Source organism: Perognathus longimembris, chromosome 6 (genome assembly GCF_023159225.1).
Source record: "Perognathus longimembris pacificus isolate PPM17 chromosome 6, ASM2315922v1, whole genome shotgun sequence".
NCBI lineage: Eukaryota > Metazoa > Chordata > Mammalia > Rodentia > Heteromyidae > Perognathus > Perognathus longimembris.
The window spans coordinates 2,148,829-2,171,899 of NC_063166.1; the positions used below are offsets into that span (position 1 = coordinate 2,148,829).

Genomic DNA, 23,071 nt, shown 5'->3' on the forward strand with positions numbered 1-23,071 from the left:
TTTTATCTACAAATTCTGGATCTTAGAATTTAGAGCTGTGCTGCCCAATGCACACCACGCCCAACCTGACTTGTTATCTGTTATCCATGTAAAACACGCCTCACATTTCAAAGACTTTGGCCCTCAGAAAAAAATAAGTAAACAAAAGCATGTCAATTTCCTCCTGAAAATGCGCCGAAATCCCACTCATCTGCAGTTACATGGAACGCACCCCGGACATTTCCTTGTTTCTCTTACTTCTTGCGTGGTTACCAGACATTTCAAAGCCCCCTGCGTGGGTTGCATCTGTCTTTCCCATGACTGCGCGGCCCTGAGCTTCATCCTGCGAGCACGAACACCCCTGGTGACTCGCGCCTGGCGCACTTCCTCCAATCCGGACGCGTCCTCAGGGGCCGAGCTGTCGCCGTCCCCTCGGATCCCCGCGGGATCTCGACCGTCAAGGACATCAAGAACGGAGCTCTCCTCCGTGGGTCCCCACGGCGCTTCTCCTCTGACCCAACCCAGTCTTCTCCAGAGCCACTGCACGGGTGTGTGGGGTGGTGGTGGTGGGGGGGAGATAGGGAGTGTGTGTGTGTGCACGCGTGTGTGTGTGTGTCGGGATGGTTATCTCCATGGAGCTTTACTAGCGCCTCTGTACGTGTCTGAAGGACGAGAACCTGGACCCCGCAGCATGGAGCACACATTCCCTTCCTCGCAGGAAGTTGCCCTGTGAAGTGAACCTCTTCAGAAGGAGCGCTCTGGCTCCGGGAAGACGCTACGTACCAGCTGGCTCTCAGACACGGCAGAGGAGGCCGACGAAAGGTTTGCCTGCAAAACAGAAGCAAGGGATGTACTTAGTGAAACTAGTAAATTAGGAAGATGACAACTCCATGTTTTTTCATTATTTTGGAGTTATTTTATTGTTCGAATAATGTAAGCCCAGCACAGGACTTTGTAAAAATGATAAGCGAAAAGAAAAATATGGTTACCAACAGATGATTTTTTTTAAACAATTAGGTAAATGAACTCACAATATTTTTCCTGCATGTTTTGTTCAATTGCTCACATCCTATGGTGGTTTTATAATGCTTATCTCCTACATCTCTCTACTACACATCAAAACTTCTTCAAGGTCACTCAGCTTGTCATTTTTTTGTATACGCCATACTTCACTTAAACACACATGGTTGATATTTATTTACAGAGAATTGAAGCCAAACTGGTTGTCCTTAAAGCATTCTTATAACAAAAGGAAAACCAGAGTAAGATTTTCATGACTTGAGAAGGGCAATGATTTGGCTTTGGAAATTGTTTTCCTTAGAAACTGGCTAATATTACCTCTTAGTCACTAGTCCCCTACTTTACTGAATATAATTTCCTTCTTTTATGAAAAAAATTTATTCTCCAAAGAACATTTAACATGAGTTCTGCCTCCCTAATCCATTGTTAAGTGAACGATATAATAATATAATACCACGGACCCCAGGCACGCATTATGGATCCCAGGCAGTTCCGGGCAACTAAGGAAAACCCCCTCCTCGGAGCCTGACGGTCCCCCGCCCTCCCACTCCTGAGCGTCCGCCTCCTGATGTGGGGTCCTGCCCTGTAAATGCTGTGCTTCTGTCCTCATTCACGAGTGCGTGTCGTCCACAGGGCGTGGAATTCCCGGATGCGGGGTTTTCCTCCCTCTCAAAGCTTCCGCCCGCTGGCTGTGCCTTCCACGGGACTGCCCTCCCTTGGGGCTGCCCTCCCTCTCACTGTCAGGACGTGGGGCGGGCTGCCCTCCCTCTCACTGTCAGGACGTGGGGCAGGCTGCCCTCCCTCTCACTGTCAGACATGGCGCCCTCCTGCCTGCATGCCAGTGAGCACTGAGCCTCTTCCTTCATGACCATGGATTTCACGGTGCTCACACCGGTGTGGCCATGGCAGGCAAGGCCGCGGTGACCCGGGCCCCTTGTGACACTGGACAACGCCAGGACCCTGTCATTAGGGGAGGGGAGGGCAGGGGGGAGGGCAGAGCACCACTAGCGATGGCCCGCACCGCACGGTGGCCGACGGGAACGCGCGTGGATGTGGCCTGCGCCCCAGAGCGATGAAGAGCCGAGGGGACTGCGGTAACTGGCTAGAGCCCCCCCTTTCTATCACACATGCGCCGCCACCACATGAGCTCTGTAAGCAGCTGTTACACAGATTCCTCGTCAACTAAAAATACATTGATATTTTAAATTAAATACTAATAGAGCCGTCAAATTACGTCAAAAATGATGAAAGCCAAAAGTTATAATCCCCCCGAAAATTCTATTAGAAAGGTCGTGTTTTTATTTTGAGCCAGGATCTCATGATGTAGCCCAGGCTGGCCGCGCACTTGGGGTTCCTCTGTGTTAGCTCCCCGGGGACGGGTTTTCAGGAATGGACTGCCGCCGCTGGCTTACACTGCGGTTACAGCAAAACTAAAAGACTTAAAGACTAAGGGGGAAGGGGAGGATTTGAAATCTACTGACTAATCAATCACTGCCGGGCACCACCTGTACAGGGCTGGCTTTGGAGAAACCAATTCTTTTCCCAACCACTTAAAGCCAGGGACACAGAAATTACAACCAAGCTCTTGGTCATGGTGTCAAGCTGCCATTTCCTGCAACTCGAATTTGACAAAGTTTAAAAAAAAGGGATGAAAAGGACAGAGGCATAAGGTCCTCTCTTTCTCCTCACTTAGCAAATCCAAGATGTCTCTACACAATACTCCTTCAACTTATTACACACACACACACACACACATACACACACACACTTCTTAAACACTTCTGAACAATGAAACAAACAAATGCTTACAAGAGTGGATTTCTTTGGCTTGAATTGTACACATCTCTCCCTATAACTCTTCAAACCACATCCTCTAAAGGCAGATCTGGAGCTGGAGGTGAATTTAAGTTACCTTTTCCCCTAGAATCTACAGCTGTATTAGTGTAGGATGCCTCCGAAATATCCTCTGAGCATAGCAACAAGAAGACATGTGATCTGACTAAGTGGGAGAAGGTGACCTTTATCTGAATATCTGTATAGGTAGTGAGAAATATTATTAATAAAATTTGACACTTCTTCCAATCTATTGTGATATTTTAGAAGCAATGTACTTTCATTTAATGGTATTTTCTGTCCTTCAAGCTCATTACAATGAGATCATACCTGTGTACTCTGTAATATTCAATAAGTCTGTCACATTTATTTTTCCTGGCACTTAAAAGTGATTTATGAAGTATAGAGAATATACAGGAGGATAAGTTGTTATCAATAAAATGTGATTCCAACAAAGGTTTTCTTGATAAATTAATAAGCCCAAATACTCTATATTCTGAGGTGGCTCTTTTTACTATGTTTTTGTAAATACATTTATCTGGTTAGCAATTTACATAAATCATAAATATTTACTAAACATTTACCAGTTGTAACATACAACCAAAAATAAAATTCCATTCAAAAGGTGATAGGCCCAAATTGGGATAAATTAGCAATTTTAACAAAATATTTTCTTCTTCACATAGGAAGAAACTAAAAATGAGTATCAGGAGACACCATCATTCATATGGTATCTGACAAATCATGAATAAATTTACATATTAGCAAGCAGTTTGAAAGCTTGGAAAGAGTGAAGCCAAATTCATCACACTGATATATGAATATGTATTAAAATGTATTATTCACTAATAGGCCCAGATATCCAATTACTCATTCCAAGTTCAAACTGAAAGTTATTAGGCATTAAGGCATAATTTAGACTTCAAGAATAAATAAAAAGTAATTGGGACTGGGAGACAGCTTAGTGGTAGAATACTTTCCCAGAAAGTTCCAGACCCTAACTTCAATCCCTAGCACTGCCCAGAACTGATGAACTACTTTAAAAATTCACGCTATCTCCAGCTTCTATGAGAATAAACAAATATCAGTGACAGAGACTTTGCCACGAAGCATACTTGGCTTGAATTTGGCCTATTCTCTGATTTCTGAGATTTGTCGTCTCTCTATAAAAAACAATGTTTTCTAATAATAACACCCAAGTTATAGAGTTCCTATAGAGTTGAGAAGAATCAAATGAAATATGGACAAAAGGCTGATCTGATTAACTCTTTAAGTTACTAACAACCATCATCTATTCAACATATTGCTAACACTGTTTTATTGAGACCTTCCTAGGTCTCAATTTAATTATTCTAAATTTGTCTGCCATTCAAACACACCACAAGTGGGGGTAACAAACACACAGACAAAAAAATGACTTCAAATAATGGTTTATTGTAAAACACAGATTTTTCAAAGATAACAATAAACTCGAGTTTAAAAATATCAATAAAATATTCCTTTGAAGACTCTCTCTCCCTCTCTCTCTCTCCTCAAAGAAGGTAACTTTTCACCAAAGATCTATAAAGAGGTATTAGTTACACAATTCCTTATTATTTAATTAAACCATTATAATCATCCAAGAAAAAAACCTAGAAATTCTATGAACATACTGATAGATTGAAAACTAACAACTTTTCAAGTTCATTTTAACTCTCCTATTAGCTCTCCTATTCCTACCAGGAACTAACCATCTTGTTCACTCTCTCCTCCACTGACCTCAGAAGTAAGGATCTTGACACTGTATTCACCCCTCCATGAATGTATCCACAGATGCTCAAACCAATGCACAAATGGAAAACTGAGTAACGGTTAGAAAACACTAACTAGCTTTCCTGCTAGGAATAATCTGTGGCTTACATTCAAACCCAGGGACTCAGGGTGGTCGATTCTAAGCTATTGAGTAGTGCCTCGACTATGGGAGGCGTTTATCCCTCCACTTTGATTTTATTCGTCCATTGGTTCGGCCTCCATGATACAGAGCCAGTGACCCCATGACGCTTGCTTTGGAACCTCATCTAAAATCTCCTCAAAGTTAAGCACATGCTGAGCCAAGACCCAGCAGGTAGCTACTTTAAAGATGCCAACATTCTCCAGACTTGAGAAGATAGTAAAATGCCAAAGTGTTCAGACTTCTCAGTGCTGCTTCTGAATTTCCATGAGAGAAGGGAGAAAATACATAGTAAGGAAAAAAATCAAGTTAAAAATATCCTGTTCAAGGGCTGGGGATATGGCTTAGTGCTAAGAGTGCTTGCCTTGTATGCATGAAGCTCTGGGTTTGATTCCTCAGTACCACACAAACAGAAAAAGCCAGAAGTGGAGCTGTGGCTCAAGTGGTAGAGTGCTAGCCTTGAGCAAAAAGAAGAAGAAGGAGGAGGAAGAAGAGGAGGAGGAGGAGGGAGACAAGCAGCAGGAGTCAGAAACAGTGCTCAGGCCCTGAGTCTAAGCCCCAGGACTGGAAAAAAAATACATATATATATATATATATATATATATATATATATATACACACACACACACACACACACACACATATGTCTCCAATTTATATATAAGATGAAACATTCCATAATTCATCTGATATAAATATTAGAATTCCTAAAAGGAACTACTGTAATGTTGTAGGGTTGTTTTTAAAAAACCAAAACCTACCCTATTTAAGGCAGATTGCTCACTTAAGGCCAAGGCCTATAACTTAAAACATCAGCTCTAAAATGGCATTATCGTTTCCCAAAATCCATTTAGTAAGCAGACCATTTAGTCTGATAGCATTTAGTAAGCATAACAACTGAAGCTGAGAATTAACAGGTGGGAGAAATCGATGAGTTGGCTCTCACCTCTCCTAATGATCTTTCAAAGACACAGGCAAACTGAAACACCAACTCAAATGTCAAGTCACAGGAGGAAGTTTAAAAAAATAACCAGTGCTTCTCACTCAAGCAACAATAGTTCATCAAGAGCCAGAATTTCCTCTGAGTCACAGCTGAAATGTCTACCCTCTACCTTGAACTTGTTTGATGAGTGGTAACTCTGAATGACTCAAAGTCAATCCGCTTTAATGGGGTCTGAATCGGATGGACGGTGATCATGTGACATCATCGCTAACTCTGGAATAACCCTGCAGAGCTGTCTCAGCTCTGGCCAGATGAAGACTCCTGGGGGAAGAGTGAGCGGAGCCCGCAGCCCTGGGCACGGGCTGGGAAGCCAGAGACTCGCATCCCAATGGGAGACCAAGGGCAAAGGACGCTCCGGCTTCTCCTGGCATCGGGAAAGTGGCTTAGTCACAACAATGCAGAAATACTTCCAAAGACTTCACCTTCCCTGTAGCCACCAGAGGGTGAGCCAGCTAATGAGGCGCCTCATCTTCCAAAAATAGATGGGCAGAAGGAAGGGAAGAGACGAATTACAGATAAAAACCAAAGCCACGCGAAGACATTCCTGGGTTAGGGCTCCCGCTAAGGGCTTGCACAGAGGGACCAAGATGAACCCTACATCAAGCAACAGGGAAAGGCACTTGTATCTACATTTTATGGATGAAAAACAAAAGCTAAAGGTAAACAACAACAAAAAAATATTCACGTGATTTTCCCCAGAAACAGTTATGTAGAAACGAGACTGTGACTGAAACTTGGGCCTCGCCTACAAAATGGCGCCCTGGCTTGTAAGCACTGCTCAACACGGCTCCCAATGATAACGACAGGCAATGAGAGCTTCCAGGAAGCGCGCCGAGCCGTGGGCCCACGCAGCCTGCAAACAGAATTTCCCAGATGTGATCAAATGTGGTCATCTCACCAAGCTCGTTATTTGCTTTCTGGAAGAAGGCAGGGATGTGTAAAACACAAAGATGAGGTGGTAGTACAAAATGCATATGTAATAACTACTCTTGAGAATGATGACCAAAACTACCTATTAGCAAAAAAATGTGCAATTGGGAAATGGAATAATTTACTGTCTGGTTTAGAGGAAAGGTTAACGCTTCTGAGATAACAGTCCTGTTTCTACCAGAAGCAGACGCAGAAGCAGAGGCAGAGGGGACCAAGTGTAGCTCTGAGTGAACGGAAACTTGCGCAGTGCTACATCCGGGCCGGATGGGTCTGCGACTCTCAGAGTTCCAAATCACTCGAATTCAGCACCAGAGTCCATGCCCACCTATCCATGATTCACCTACTGCTGTTCCTGACTGAAAATTGATCAATTAAAGGCAGGGAAGCAACAGAGCCAGCCCGTCAACTAAACCAGCTGTTCCTCCGAAAAGGGATGGCTCTCAACGCTCACGCGTGGGAGATGGCCGTCTTGTAATTAGCATTGTAAGCAATTACTAAAATAAAAATGTCCTATCAGTGTTGATACTCAGAAACGCAGAAGGCAGATGTTGCATTGCTGTTTGTTTAGCTAAACTAATCCAGCTTAAGAGACGCTGGCCTGGTGGTTTATCCCGGACACAACCGGATTCTCTGTCACCTAGGTCAAGCATATTGTTCTATGCCATCCACAGATGCAAAAGCCAACTAGCTCCATTGAGAGGAGGCAGGAATGAATTCCTCCTGAAACATACACGAGTATTCCGTAAAATGAAAACGAGGCCCAGAGGAACCTCACGGAGACACTTACGTATTTGGTTTCTCGACCAGCAGCTCTTGGAACAGTTGTTGGAGTCTGCGTGAAAAGAAAAGAAATATATACATATTTATGTGTGTGCTTGTACTTCTGAAAAACCAGCAGATATGAAAAACATGAGCTTCTAAGACAAGTGTTGACTTCCTTCGCCTGCTGAGAGCTTCTTCCTGCCGCTCCCTCCCACAGTTCCTCGTAGTCTCCTCTTCCTAGGAAAAGCTCCGTTTCCCCTGGAAGATGATCCTACTAGACTAGATCACAGGATTTGCGGTTCTCTGTGGGCTTCTGATCCTGGCCCCTTAGCGACTGCGGATGTTACCTCCAGGGTCAGAATTCTTTATCCATCACGTTTCTTCTATAACTGCAGTGCCCCTTTCGAAACCCACAAAGAACTCTCTCCCCCTTCAGTTCTGGGAGCTTCTTGAATCCAAAGCTATTTTTATCCACTCCACTCCAATCACATACTTCCGAGGCCTTCTTGGACCACATAAGTGACAGAGAAAATCTTTGAAATTTGACTTTCAAATTCCTCCCTCTCAAAGCTCTACCTCCTATCCATCCCTCCATTTCTCTAGGACCACTGTCTCCGCCTCGCTGGTCTTCCAAATTATGCCCACATACCAACTTGATTCTGGCTACGTGATCCCCTCGCTTACTTATAGTGTATAGCTTCCTATTTAAGACTGCTATTTCTCTTGCATCTTCTCTCCTTGTGGCAAATGTATTTGCAAAACAACAAAGGCCAAGGTAGTCTTCGCCATCGCCTTTTCTGCCCTCATAGCTGAGGTACAAGATACTTCTGGAGAAACTCTCTCCACCGCACCGCTCAGTTCAGGGTCAAACCAGTGGCGGCAACTCTGAGCATCCATCGGTGCCTGGTAAGTAGGTTAACCCGTTTTCCTGGGATGAAGCAGCTATTTGCTACATTTGTATGTTCAACAAATATTCATTGTGCATCCCCAGTCTGCCAGCATGGACTCCCCCCTTGAGACTCGCCAATAAACACAGAAGCAGACATTCTGCTCTCAGGAAGCTTATAGTCCATCGGAGCAAACTAGAAAAGCACTAAGATAATAAATATATTGTGTATGGTATAAATGCAATGCAGAACAGTAGAGAAATGGAAGCACAGGGCAACAGAGTCTCCCTGAGATGTTTTCCTTTTCTTTGCTCATTACAAATACCTTGTACCATTCAAGCACTGGACAGGCTAAGGAGGTTGGGAGAGCTCAGGGGTTGCTGGTTTCAATGTGATGATCGGTGTCGTAAGCAAGATATGGAGCACAGGTTTGTGCAGGTGAGGGAGGCTTGCGTGTCTCTACCCTCCAGGGCTGTTAGAACCAAACACCACACACAGGGTGGCTTATTAACCACCGAATGGGTTTCTCCCAGTCCTGGAGACTGAGAAACCCAAGGGAAAGGCACCGGCGGATCCGGTGAGTGCCGTGTGGCCCGGCTTTGGGGCTCGCAGGGGCAGCCTCCTGGGGCTTTCTGACATGGCGGGAAGGGGGGCAGTCTCTCAGGCCTCCTTCACAAGCCTATAACGACTCCTTCTCGTGACTTAGTCACCCTTAAAAGCCCCACCTCTTAATATCACCACATCGGTGGTTATTGCGACTTCCAAACTGAGACACGATGGCAAATTTTTCATAGGAAGGTGGGAACTCGGAGACTAATTTGAGTTAAGTTCTTGTCCCCCGGACTGTTCCCCTTTCTCCGGCATCACCGGCCCTCCTCCCCAGTGCAGCGAGCTGACCTCGCCAGGCTCAGTTTCCAGAGAGGAAAACAAGCTGCGTCCTGGAGCCTCCGGCCACCTCCACGTCTGCCTTCCCGTCTCAAGTCAACATCTGCCAGCAGCATTTCCTCACTGTGTTCTCGGGCTTTGATTGCTCTCCTCTACAAACCCCACCTCTGCCTTCTCAGAATACTTGGCAAAAATAAATAAATAAATAAATAAATAAGAAGAAGAAGGAGGAGGAGGAGGAGGGGGAGGGAGAGGAGGAGGAGGAGGAGGAGGAGGAGGAGGAGGAGGAGGAGGAGGAGGAGGAGGAGAAAGAGGAAGCAGAAGGAGGAGGGGAGAACAGGGGAGGAGGAAGAAGGGGAGGGGAGGAGGAGGGGTAAGAGGAAGAGGAGGAAGAAGTGAGAGAAGAAGGAGGAGAAGGGGAGAACAGGGGAGGGGGAGGAAGGGAGGAGGAGGAAGAGGGGGAAGAGGAAGAGGAGGAAGAAGAGGGCATAGGAGGAGGAGGAGGAGAGGAAGGAGGAGGGGGAGGAAGGGACGGGGAGGAAGAAGGGGAAGAGGAAGAGGAGGAAGAAGAGGGAGAAGAAAGAGGAGGAGGGGAAGGAGGAGGAGGAGAAATAATCGGGGATGTGGCGCCATGGTGGTTGGGTTTGAGGCGGGGAGGACTTCACACAGCTTTCCTGGGCGTCTCTGCACGAGAGCAGAGACGCGAGGGACAGACCAGGGTGCAGACGCCGAGCCCGGGGGCTGGAGGGGGGCGGAGGGGGCCAAGGCCATCCCCGTGGGCCGTGAGCCGCAGGGAAGGGGGGTCCCGGGAAGCATCGCATGCTCTTCTACCCTCTAAGAAGTGGGGGAACCACCACACCGGAGCCGTCGGACCCGAGAACCGAGGCCGCGTGGCCGCGGCTCCCCGCACGGCGCCCGCGGAGGGCAGAGCTTCACCACCACGCGCGTTTCCACGGGGAACATCTGAAAACACGTCAAAGGCAACGGCCTTGCCAGCTGTGCTTCGAGAGCAATGGGATCCGCGCGCACACGAAGGCCGGCGGGAGAACAGCCCCGCGTCCGCACCGGCAGCGGCTCCGAGGGAGGCCGGGGCTCTCGAGCCGTCGGGGGAGACGAGCGAGGGGCGGTCGGCACGTGGAGGAAGGCCGGGCAGCCCCCAGGGAACGCGGGTGACTCCCACAGAGCCCAGGCCTCCCCAGCCGCCCCCCACCAGCCCCGTGCTCGACGCGCGGCGGCCGGGCTCACCCGACACTGCGTCTCCGCGTGCAGCTCACGCTGGCTCGCCGTTCACACCCGTGCCGGCTCAACGTCTACACGGCGGGGCTCCCGGGTGTGTGAGGCCGTGCCTGGCGATTTGCACGTTATTCGTGACAAAGGAAAAAGTAACCACAGAAAAGAACCCAGGTCCGTGGCTTCTGGGGGCTGAGAGTGGCGGGGGTAAATCGCCACCGAGCCCCGGGGAACGCTTCCTGTCACGGGAAGCACTGGCTCTTGCACGCGCTGGTTACACAGCTGTGAGTTTTTGTCAAAATTGACAGACAAGTAAAAGGAAAAACAAGGTAACTTTTATAGTGGTTACATTATATCCCAGCCAGCCTGAGCATAAAATCAGAACTATACAAGCTGCCACGATGATAACACAGGGGTTGAAAATAGAAGAGTCACAGGACAAACTCCTGCACTAGATTTCAGCTCACATAATCATCTCAAAGTAATAAATAAAGTAAAAATACAAAGAATAAGAGACCTAGAATACAGAATCAAAAGGGATGAAAGACTAAAAATGTTTAGGGAAAGGATGAAAAAGAACACCTAGATACCAATATAGAGTACATAAGCAATGCCCTCCACAGAGATAAAACTCTAGGAACTTACAAATCTACTTTGGAAATGACCACTCTAGCAAAAGAACAAATAGCATGTTCACAAAATGCTGCATAGGTACCTTGTTCAAGAAAGAGATTTTAGGGAGGAAATGTAGACAAGAGAAGGTCCACCGTTTACGTCCAGATTAACTTTAAATGGCACAGCAAGATGAAAACACTCTCAGGAACATGGATCACAAAATCTACACCAACAGATGCCTCTGATCCCAGCAATTCAGGAGGGTGAGGTCTAAGGATCACAGTTCCATCCTAACCAGCCTGGACAGGAAAGTCCATGAGACTCTTATCCCCAATTAATCACACACAAAAAAAGCCTAAAGCGGAGCTGTGGCTCAAGAGCAGAGCATGAGTCCTGGGCAAAATATTTAGAGAGGGGGGGGAGGAGAGGGAGGGAGGGAGGGAGGGAAGGAGAGAGGGAGGAAGAGAGAGAGAGAGAGAGAGAGAGAGAGAGAGAGAGAGAGAGTTAAGGGACAGTGCCCAGAACTCGTTTAAGCTCGAGTAACAGCACACACACAAAAAGACTCACCACTTATGGCAGAAAAAAATAAAGTATTGAATGTCCTCAAAAAACAAAACAAAACACTAAAACTAGAACTGATCCAATGCCCCTTTGTTGTTTATCAACTCAATGAAGATGAAATCCAAATGTCGAAAACAGTCTGGGTCTCATCACTGAATTATTCAGAGTAGCTAGCACATGGAATCAACCTAACCATCCTTTGACAAATGGATTGACAATGAAAATGTAGTAAAAATACACATTGGAATGCTATTCAATCATCAAATCAAATTGTAAGAACTTGGATGGACCAAAGGAGTGTTAAGTGAAATAGGTCAAGTGCGAAATAAGTAAGTTGCTGCCTTGTAAGAAAGAATGAATTGCTTATATCATCAACAAACCCAGTGCATAGTTTAGTAATACTCTAACAAAATCCAACATATCCAGGGTCTCTCTCTAAGTCAAAGGAGGAGAAAATAAATTTGGTCGGTAAAACAAATAGTAGTGCAGAGATAGCACCTATATTAAAGGTATTAGACTGGGGCTATGTCAGTGTAGTTCATTTTCTACTTCTAGAATTCTAAGAAGCTGTAATTTCATTCACAGCAGAGCTTTCATTTGAGATCAGTGCCAGCCACAAGCCCCACATGAAAATCCAGGAAACAGCAATACCCATCAACAAAGTCTAGTATTCTGGCTTTTTTTCTCCTTCAGGTATTGGCACAGTCTAACTTTTCCCAAGCTGGCCTTGAACTGCAATCTGCCTGTGTTTACATTCCAAAGCACTTGAACTTGATCTATAGAAATAGATTTCACTATTTCTGCACGTGCATACACATTCCTTTTACATGCATACGGGTAAGCACATTGAAACCAAAGTCTCAGTTCAAAAATACCAACATACTACTGTAAGTTTACTGGTTACTAACTAATAAACTCATTTCCCAATATATGATATAGCACCTCAACCCTCCATCGACTAAATCTTAGGGTTCAATAAATTGTATTAAATCTATACATACTTGGATTGTTTCAGAACCCAACATTGTCTTTGGGGATCTTGAAGGAGAATCAGGAGCATGCTGGAAGACAGAGAAGGGAAGGAGAGAAAAGGACAGGCCCATGAGGAACCGTGCCGAAGCAGAGGGAAATGAAGAGAAGCCAAGCAAATGCGTGTGCGGCCCACTCTAGACTACGGCATTACCATAGACAAGGAATCCTGTAAGACCTTATCGATGGCGGCGCAGACCGCCTCCGTCTGCTGCCTGAGCTGTGCAGGAGAACACAACTGGAAGAAGTGAGACCAGGTGCGGGTTAGCGAGGACGTCCCGGACTGCGGGCCCGACGTCACCTACAGTCATCCCTCCACGGGAGGGCCTAACCTGAGGCCATCCCCCCACGGGGAGTCATCCCTCCACAGGAAGTCCTAATAGGAAGTCATCCCTCCATAGGAAGTCATCCCTCCCCAGGAAGTCCTAAAGTGTAGTCATCCCTCCACAGGAAGTCCTAATAGGAAGTCATCCCTCCACAGGAAGTCATCCTTCCACAGGAAGTCCTAATAGGAAGTCATCCCTCCACAGGAAGTCCTAATAGGAAGTCATCCCTCCATAGGAAGTCATCCCTCCCCAGGAAGTCCTAAAGTGTAGTCATCCCTCCACAGGAAGTCATCCTTCCACAGGAAGTCCTAATAGGAAGTCATCCCTCCACAGGAAGTCATCCTTCCACAGGAAGTCCTAATAGGAAGTCATCCCTCCACAGGAAGTCCTAATAGGAAGTCATCCCTCCACAGGAAGTCCTAGTAGGAAGTCATCCCTCCACAGGAAGTTATCCTTCCACAGGAAGTCCTAATAGGAAGTCATCCCTCCACAGGAAATCCTAAAGTGTAGTCATCCCTCCCCAGGAAGTCCTAAAGTGTAGTCATCCCTCCACAGGAAGTCATCCCTCCACAGGAAATGAACTCATACCTCCACAGGAAGGCCTAACGCGCTGTCCTTGGAGACATGCTCGGTCTTGACTGGTTCATCCAGCGCCTGGTGATAAATGAAATAGTTCTCGTATGAGGCTTCTAATCAAACACCAGGGTAGGAGAAAAGTCTATTTTTTAAGTCCCACATATCTCAATATTAAAAAGTCCCATCTATCTCAAGAAAAACAACTCTCTTGAACATCTGGCGAGTGAGCCTCTGGCGCGAGGCCTTTCTCACACTTGTCCAATCATTTTACCTGAAGGCACTGTCCACACTTGTCAAGTTTCCCTGTGATCACCACCTCTAATTCAAACTGATACAATGACATAAATCAATGTCAATTGATACCATGAAGGAGATTCTATTTGGGCTGACTTTTGTCCAACTTTTTCTATGTCGCTTTATCCCACTGTGTTGTGATTTAATCAAATTTGGAGCTTTCTTTTTCAGTTAAATTACATTTAATTTTCTGCTGTGACCAAGATCATTTGTAAGCGCTCACCAGATTCTTCATTGTCTTGGACACTATCATACAACATTTACTTGGCCTCAAGAATTCAGATGCGAGTTTGTGACTAATCCCTAGTCCACACCATTGAAAGTGATGTAAAACTTCTGATGCGAGTTAGTTAAGAATGGACATCGTACCGACATAACAAAATCGCCCTGTGCAATTACTGCACACATGAAATAAAGAATGACAATAAAGTAAAAGAGATTCTGGTGCGGGTGAGAAGCAACGGGTGGGTGGGTGGGTGGAGAGGGTGCAGGACAGTGGATACACACCGAGTGCTTGGCCCTTGGATGAAATGGAGCACCCCGACTTGTGGAAATGCTTGATGTCCAGGAGGGGGGGAGGGGGGTAAGGAGGGAGGGAGCCCAGGCAGGATAGCTGCATGCAAGGCACAATGCAACTCCCGTGCACAACCAAGAGACTCGCATGGAAAAACACCAGAGCAGAACAGGTACAAGTGCATGCTTCTCTCTTTTTGTCTCTCCCTTCCCCCCTTCTCCTTGCTCCCCCGCCCACCCCCCCCCAAGCATCCTGAAGGTGCCATCCCTGTCTTCGGGCCTCAGTGGTTCCTGATGAATTAGCTGTGAGTGGGCACGGCAGCGCTTCCCTGCGGCTGTTTGCAAGATGGTCTCTCCCCGGTCAGGGTGCCTGGCAGTGGGTTTCGTCCCCAGACACGGTTACCTTTGTGTCACTGCTCTCTGGGATTCGCCGGGCTTTCTGAAACCACACGCTTGGAGCTTCCACCACCTTCGGATAAACTCCAACCCTTTGTCCCCGCCGTCATCCGTCATTCCCTCTGCCCTTTCTGAGACACCAGGTAGACTTTTATATTTTCCCACAAGACACTGAGGCCCCAGCCAACGATTTGATGTGTCGTCTCCCAGTTTTTTAATCAGGTAATTTCTATTCATCTGTCTTCAATGTCTCAGACTCATCTGTATCTAAACTTTTCTCCACAGCTGATCCAGTGAGTTTCTTATTTTCAATGTGTTATTGTTTCTATCAACAATGATCACATAGACTCTAGTTCTAGTGTACAGTCTCCATCTGTCTGCTGCAAATCCCTACATGTTACAACATTGCAATGTTCCTGTGTATGTCCTTGAGCCTGTTCAGGGCAGCTCCAAAATCCCGGCCGGCAAGTGACAACAACTGTGGCACCTTGGCGTGGGTCTCCCTGTGATTGTGGCACTTGGCGTGGGTCTCCCTGTGATTGTGGCACCTTGGTGTGGGTCTCCCTGTGATTGTGGCACCTTGGTGTGGGTCTCCCTGTGGTGGTGGCACTTGCCGTGGGTCTCCCTGTGGTGGTGGCATCTTGGCGTGGGTCTCCCTGTGGTGGTGGCATCTTGGCGTGGGTCTCCCTGTGGTGGTGGCACTTGGCGTGGGTCTCCCTGTGATTGTGGCCCTTGGCGTGGGTCTCCCTGTGGTGGTGGCATCTTGGCGTGGGTCTCCCTGTGGTGGTGGCACTTGGCGTGGGTCTCCCTGTGATTGTGGCACTTGGCGTGGGTCTCCCTGTGATTGTGGCACTTGCCGTGGGTCTCCCTGTGGTGGTGGCACTTGCCGTGGGTCTCCCTGTGGTGGTGGCACTTGGTGTGGGTCTCCCTGTGGTGGTGGCATCTTGGAGTGGGTCTCCCTGTGATTGTGGCACTTGCCGTGGGTCTCCCTGTGATTGTGGCACTTGCCGTGGGTCTCCCTGTGATTGTGGCACTTGCCGTGGGTCTCCCTGTGGTGGTGGCATCTTGGCGTGGGTCTCCCTGTGGTGGTAGCATCTTGGAGTGGGTCTCCCTGTGGTTGCATTTTCTCTTGAGTGTGAGTGACATCTTTGGATGTCTATTAATGATTAATTTAAAACAGAGTGAGTAAACAAGAGTCTATTCTGAAGGTTAAAAGAACTCATAAAATCCACTCCTGCTTCTAACCACCGGCTGCTGTCGCCTCTGCACACCTCGCACGGGGGCCAGCACACGCTCTGTTCTCGAAGAAAGATTCTGTCAGCTGGGAAGGTGGCTCAGCGGCAGAGAGCTCGTCTCCCATACACGAAGCCCTGGGTTCCATTCCCCAGCACCACGTACACAGAAAAAGCTGGACGTGGCGCTGTGGCTGGAGTGGCAGAGTGCTAGCCTTGAGCAAAAAAGGCCGAGGACAGTGCCCAGGCCCTGAGGTCAAGGCCCCAGGACGGGCAAAGAAAAAAACAAAACCATTTTGTCAGTCTACCGTTGTTATCTACAAAGGAGTCGGTCACGCATCAACCACTGCTCGGTCCCCAGAAGCACGATGGGGACAGAAAGTGTCGCTTTAGTTGTGGTTTTCAGCACAGGGATTCTGTTATCACGGAAATGGAGCCTCGCCTCTGGCTTTCAAATTCCCAGCCCCGCTCAGAGGAGGCTCCTGGGTAAGGACTGCCCCCCTCTACCCTGCGCCCAGACCCATGTAAGAAAGTATGCTTGCCATAACTCTTTCTCTCTTATCCAAAAATGTATTTAACTAAAATGTTTAAAGTGCACATTGATACGGAGTCGGGCCCCAGACTGACTATTTGGGCCTTCTAGCCAGCAGGGCTGTGCAGAAGTTTATTCATATTTGTTCAGTAAATATGAAAATCTCTCAAAATATCCTCTGATAGCACATCCTCACTAAAAACACATTTCCCACCAAACCAGACAGTAGCAATTGAGGCACAAATAGGATGACTTTAGTTCTCTCTCTCTTTTTTTTTTTTTTAAAGATTCTTACTTAACGCAAATTATGAGAAATACTCACTGGCAGTGCTCAGACTGCAGGCAGAGTAGCCAAATTGGGGGCCGATTTTGAACAGAGGCCTAGTGAACATGGGTTAGCAGCTAGAACCTTCTGGGCACAGCATCCCACGACAAGGAGGAGCCGAGTGTAGAGAAGAGTCTCACAGACCCCCTTCCCACAGACCCCCGATGACAGAAGTGTGCGGGCCATCCTCTCGAAAGGACAGAATCGCGCTGCTCAGTCCGCTGCACGGCTGGCCTGGAACCCCTCCCTCGGGACACAGGCCGGGGTCCTAGAACCCTGGAGAGGACGCGAATCAGCTGCGCTGTCGACGGCGGAGGAGGGCCGGGAAGCGGGGCTGGAAGGCACTGCACTCTGCGGGTGCTAACTACGGGACTGAGTTGTGAAACTCTTACGCCTGAGTTACTGTGCTTTAGCAATGATTAAACGAACTAACCAAACGCACGCGATGTGGAGCAGGATCCGTCCGATCCTCTTTTTAAGCGGGCAGCCTGGAGGGCGTGCCCCGGGAAGGCAGTGAGACCGCCTGGCTACCACAAAGCCACTTCCAGGAGGGAGGAGGCACTCCCAGAAACGCGCCTCCTCGCTGGCCTCTCTCTCGTCCGGGACTCCAGCTCCACTTGCATTCCGTGCCTATGAAAACTGGGGGAGGGGAGCACACTGTGAGCCCAGGGAGCTCGCAAACACTCAGAGACCTGGGGGTGCTGGCCAGCCGTTTGTTCTCATACAATAGAGCTAAGTCTCTTAAGAACTGAGGAACTCGGGCTGGGAAGGCGGCCTAGCGGTAGAGGGCTCGCCTCACGTGCATGAAGCCCTGGGTTCGATTCCTCAGCATCACGTAAAGAGAAAAAGCCGGAAACAGCGCTGTGGCTCAAGGGGTAGAGTGCCGGCCTTGAGCAAAAGCAGCTCAGGAACAGGGCCCAGGCTTTGAGTCCAAGCCCCAGGACTAGCAAAAAAAAATAATAATAATAATTGAGGACTCTGTTTGATGTGTTTTTAGCCCCCAGAGTGTGGAGGGTGACGTGTCCGTTCGTTGTGAGGTTCGGTTTTACGCACTATTAGCTCATTTCAAGTCCGTTTTAGCACAGATCAATGGCAGGGGCGCCCACTTCTCCTTCGTTCAGTGAAGAACACACTTCTCGCTTTCCATCCAAGGCCTCGTTCACTCAACCCCACGGCCCCACGGGAAGAGCTGGGCTGGGGTGTAATCCCTGCCTGGCTCACTCAAGTCTTCTATCTCCACTTCTTCTGACTTGCTCCTCATTTAAAAAACACTTTTGTTACTCTAATTTGATGAGGTTAGCGACACATTTTAGCAAGTAATGGTGGGGAAAAAAGGTGCCCAAGAGAAAAATCCCAACGTCATCACTCCGTGCTTTATGATTGTTTTTAACCTTGCTCCCTGACGTCACCTTTGCCACGGGAGCGGGGTCAGGCCGAGGGACAATCAGATCTCCCTCGAGGTCCAGTCCAGCCGCGTGCTAGCTTTCACCCCGACCGCGGGGGGCTTTCCCGGGCTTCTCTGAGCATCAAATTGTTCACAAAGCTGTGGGGAGGCCCAGGACATCAGCTCTCGGTGCCCAGCCTGCCCAGCCAGGCAGCCGCTGTGCCGGTCACAACCGACTCTCCTGCCTGAGCCAAAGGTCTTGCACAGCTCCTCAAAGGAAGGCTCGCCGAAGGGGCCCCTGTGCTGCTCAATGTTTGTCATCAACGCTACGATTATTATTATTATTCCGGTGCCATGACAGTGGTGCTCTTCCTGGTCTTCCTGGTCTGGGCAGGCCCCTGGCCCTCAGCTCCAGCGCCACACGGCAATCCAGGCGCTGCGGGATGAACGAGGGAAGTCCAACGACCTGCCCGCCCCCGACGCCGGTCATTCAGTCCATCAGTCACAAACACGCTTGCAAACGTCGCTTGCAAAGTGGGGCATTCGTGAAAGACAGGGAAGCCTGGGTGTGTCCGCAGCCCGGTGTGACGTAAATAGGTGCTTTCACTGACAGAGGTGTACGGCATGCCACCCACTCCAGGATAACCCGCTAGCGGACTGGAACCCCTCAGCCGTCCATTGCACAAGCTGTGTTCATTTAGATGAAGAGATAGCTATGGTTCCGGTACACAGTATGCCCTAACCCAGCAGCCAGGCCTGGTTAATCTGCTGAGACTCAGGGACTTCTTAAAATAGTTCCACCCAAGGGCATGCGGAATCCGATTACAGTTTAGCAGTTCTTGCTTTAAAAGTTAGACAGATGATTTAGAATAGATTGATTTGACAACTGACAAGCCAGAGCTAACCTTTGCTTTGCTATTTTTCTATGATAGTTTCTACTGTGGCCATTAAGACAGCTATCCTCTCCTTTCCTCTACATTGAAGAAAAAGGAGTAACACTTTCCACTTCCAGTGAAATGATGAATCCTCTTATTTTTTTATGTGATACATAGAGAATTAAGCTATTTTAGAATTTTGTCAGACACATATGCTTACAAATATTGTTTGAAAATGGCAACTAGTAATATCAGCCATTCAGAAGGTTTTATTTAACCCTAGGTCTAATTGTATTCTTCTAAACACTTATAAGGAAGGGAATGGAGAAATCGCAATTGCCTTCAAGGAAAAAAACTATTTTTCATGAAATAATATGAATCACTTGTGGAATAATAAAATGCATAGAATTTGATGTCATGTGCATATTACTTCCTTCAATTTTCCTTTTCTTCAAACAGTTACACAATGAAAAAATAACCAATTCATTTATTTGACATATTAATAGATGTGATTTAACTATTTTTCTGTTACTGTCTTTCCCAGATAAAAGAAAAATTAGTCAATAAGGGGGGGAGAGAGAGAGAGAGGGAGAGGGAGATGAGAGAGAGAGGGAGAGGGAGGGGAGAGAGAGAAAGAAAGAGAAAGAGAGAGAGAGGGAGAGGAAGAGAGAGAGAGAGGCCTTTAACCTTCTGCGACATAGGTAACAGTCACATATTGAGACTGGAGCTGACGTCTGTCTCAAAGGCATTTTGTCTCCAGGCTGCCAGCAGGAATGCATCTGATTACTTGATAGCCACTGGTATTTCCTCCTCGTGTCAGTCTGGGGAGAGATCCTTATTGGCAGGGCTCCGTCTGACGACCCTGCAGCTCTCACATTCAAATATGATAGCATACATGAAAGCCTTCGCTAAGACCTCAGCGTAAAATACTTCCCTCCTAAACGTTCATGGGGTGGGCTGGGCAATGATCAAGCTGTGGAATGATCTAGAAACTTAAGTTCTGATGTCCGCAATAAATCACAAAACCGAAGTATCAGGAAAAACACATTTGCCGACAAAATGTGCGCTTTTGAAAGTAATGGGCTTCATCCGGGGGCGAGTAGGGCTGAGACCGATCCAATAATTTTATGATAGCCCAACCTCTCGTTGCAAGAGGTGCCTATGTTCCATTTGCAGAAAGTCTTGCTTTCAAAATAGTTATATAGCCAGGCACTGGTGGCTGACATCCATAATGCTAGCTACTCAGGAGGCTGAGATCTGAGGATCACAGTTCAAAGCCAGCCGGGGCAGAAAAGTCCAATAAACTCCAGAAAGAAAAAAAAAAAAAAGAGTGAAAGTGGATCTGTGACTCAAATGGTAGCACACAAACTAGCCTTGAGCACAGAAGTTCAGGGACAGCTTCTAGTCTCTTAGTTCATGCTCCAGGACAAACACGCGCGCGTGCACGCGCACACACACACACACACACGGTTAAATATTCTATAACTAATTCCAGTCTCTTGTTAGTCATATGATATACTCTAGAGGAAAACTTGCCATAAGCAGCCCCCTATAGATTTACACTGTCTGGAGAGAGCCAGGGCTTGGATTCCTTGTGAGAATTCCATCTCCAAGCCATTCTGCAGTGTGAACCATAGCACAACTGACAGCGAGGGCGCGAGGTGAGCCCGCCTACGCTCTGTGCGGTGTCGGAGGGGCCCAGAAAAGCCCCTGCGAGAAGATTTATCCCCCAGAGAGGAGCTTCTCAAGACGGGAGTCCCAATGTCCCCACCCAGCTCAGAAATAACTCCCTTCACTTCAGTGGCATGGGGCGGTTCTACTGCACAAACAGATGGACAGCAAGGACTAAACTGGCAGGGGTATTTTTAGAAATCCATAAAGAAGCAACACATCATCAGTGGAGAAATGTGGCTAACAATGAACTCAGAAAACCTTTAGATGAGGTTTTATGCTCATCTAAAATGCTTACAAAGTTTCAGTTGAAGAAGCTGCAAAAAGAGGAAGTCAGTGGAAAAATACGTAGAATTACACAAAGGATCCAAGGAAGAAAACATTTACATTACATTTTGTGACTTTTTGTAGTTCAAATATTTATGGTCCTAAGACAATCTGTGCCAAAAGACACTATACTGTTGCTTATATGTAATCTATTTATATACTACTGATTATATATAATCCTCCTTAAAATAACATGATTTTAACTTAAGTATAATGGTCTTTACCTTTCGTTGTATCAAATAAAAAATAGTAATTTTCCTCCAGAATGATTTATTTAAAAATCAAAGCACAAAGCCTGTATCATATAAACTTGAAGAGATTGACTAGACACTCCACCACACACCCTGATGAAGGGGGGTGGTGATGACGATTTTCATCCGTCATAGCTAACCGATGGGAATCTTTTGACATAAGTCATTAGAAGGAGGAAGAGGAAGAGAAGGAGCAGGAAGTGGGGGAGGAGGAGGAGGAAGAGGAGGAGGAGGACGTGGAGGAGGAAGTAGAGGAGAAGGGAGAAGAGAAGGAGGAAGTGGAGGAAGAGGAGGAGGAGCAGAAAGTGAAGGAGGAGAAGGAAGTGGAAGAGGAGGAAGATAAAAAGGAGGAAGAGGAGAAAGAGGAGGAGGAGAAGGGAGAGGAGGAGGAGGAAGAGAAGAAGGAGGAAGAGGAGAAAGAGGAGGTGGAGAAGGAAGAGGCGGAAGAAGGCTTGTAGACAGAGATTCGGAAACAAATGCTAATATCCAGCCTCCTGGCACACAGAAGATGTTCAGGAAGTCCTAAGCCTTCTCAATGCAAAGTTAACGTGGCCGGTTGCAGCAAGAGACAGAGCTGCGATGCTACCCCGTCAGGGGATGTGGGGCCCATCTCATCTCTCCGCAGGTGACAAAAGGCAGAGATGGGGAGGAAGCTGACGCTGGCGGACAGGGCTCTCCCGGAGAGGCGGCCTCCCTTCAGTGCATTTCAACATGCACGGGGTGGATTCTAGAACGCGTGTGGTTGATTGGGAATTATTGCCAGCGGTACATATTATAGGAAACAAGAGCCACTTAATGTTCACCTGCACCCGAGTTAGCATTTCCCACTCCCCTTTACTGTGTTTTGTCTACCAGATCACAATGAAAGAATGAAAAAGTAGATTCACACACCAGCGATCAAAACACCACGTGGCTGAGAAGCATTCCATTCTGATAAATGATCGCAACAGTATTGGAGGTGCTAAAATTACACAGGGAGGAAATCTGCTAATGCACTAACAGATAAACAGTCTAAATAAATCACCATAAAATTAACATATGTAATTTCACAGCCTTGGAAACGGATTTCGCTTTGACTCTGATAGGAACTCGCATTTGGTTTTCACTTGAGCATATGGAAGGGGCTTACTGAGCACGAAACCGTCATTTATTTCCCCAGTGAGCTAACATCCTGAGATTCCATAACTGACAGTACATTTTAATAGCCAAATGGAATCGCTAAGCCGTGCGAATGCGCAGTCCGCAGCAGCGAGCGCCACCCTCCTCCCCCTCCCGCGGGTGGGGTCTGCGGCTGGCGCGGCCCGGGGGAGGAGGCGTGGCTCCGGATGAGGACCACAGTCCCGCGTTCGAAACGCAGCTGCGGTCGCTGAGTCCCTGCAGGGAAACCACTACCCACCCCCGAGCGAGAGCTCCCGGCCACAGCTGGAGCGCTCGTTACAGCGTGGGTATCAGCAACGCGAAACGCGCGCGGCTCTGCGGCCATACTGACCTTCTGTTCCAGAAGCAGCGTGTTTGTAGGGATCGCCGCGAAGGCCTTGTAGCTGGACGTGGTCTTGTAGGGCTGGAATGGACAACCAGAAAGCAAGAGTGGAGATGAAAAGGGGGTAGAGGACACAACGCTAGACAGTTCTACCGAGCTCAGCCATTAATTGAACAGTGACTGTGTTTGAACAACTTATTTCTGGGGAAACGTTAGTTTGCCTTG

At 47.5% G+C, this 23,071-nt stretch overlaps 1 protein-coding gene across 4 annotated transcripts in view; it reads right to left on the reverse strand.

The window, feature by feature from the left end:
• The window catches only part of LOC125352479 (muscular LMNA interacting protein), a 123,665-nt gene that overhangs the window by 31,718 nt on the left and 68,876 nt on the right, over nt 1–23,071 (reverse strand). For 2 of the 4 annotated variants that reach the window (XM_048347610.1, XM_048347608.1), the window contains 6 exons: nt 22,856–22,927; nt 13,579–13,644; nt 12,819–12,902; nt 12,637–12,696; nt 7,483–7,527; nt 763–807 (listed from right to left, as the gene is read on the reverse strand). In XM_048347610.1, the coding sequence (XP_048203567.1) occupies nt 763–807; nt 7,483–7,527; nt 12,637–12,696; nt 12,819–12,902; nt 13,579–13,644; nt 22,856–22,927 (372 nt within the window). The remainder of the gene's footprint in view (nt 1–762; nt 808–7,482; nt 7,528–12,636; nt 12,697–12,818; nt 12,903–13,578; nt 13,645–22,855; nt 22,928–23,071) is intronic. The other 2 variants (XM_048347609.1, XM_048347611.1) reach the window with 2 other exon arrangements.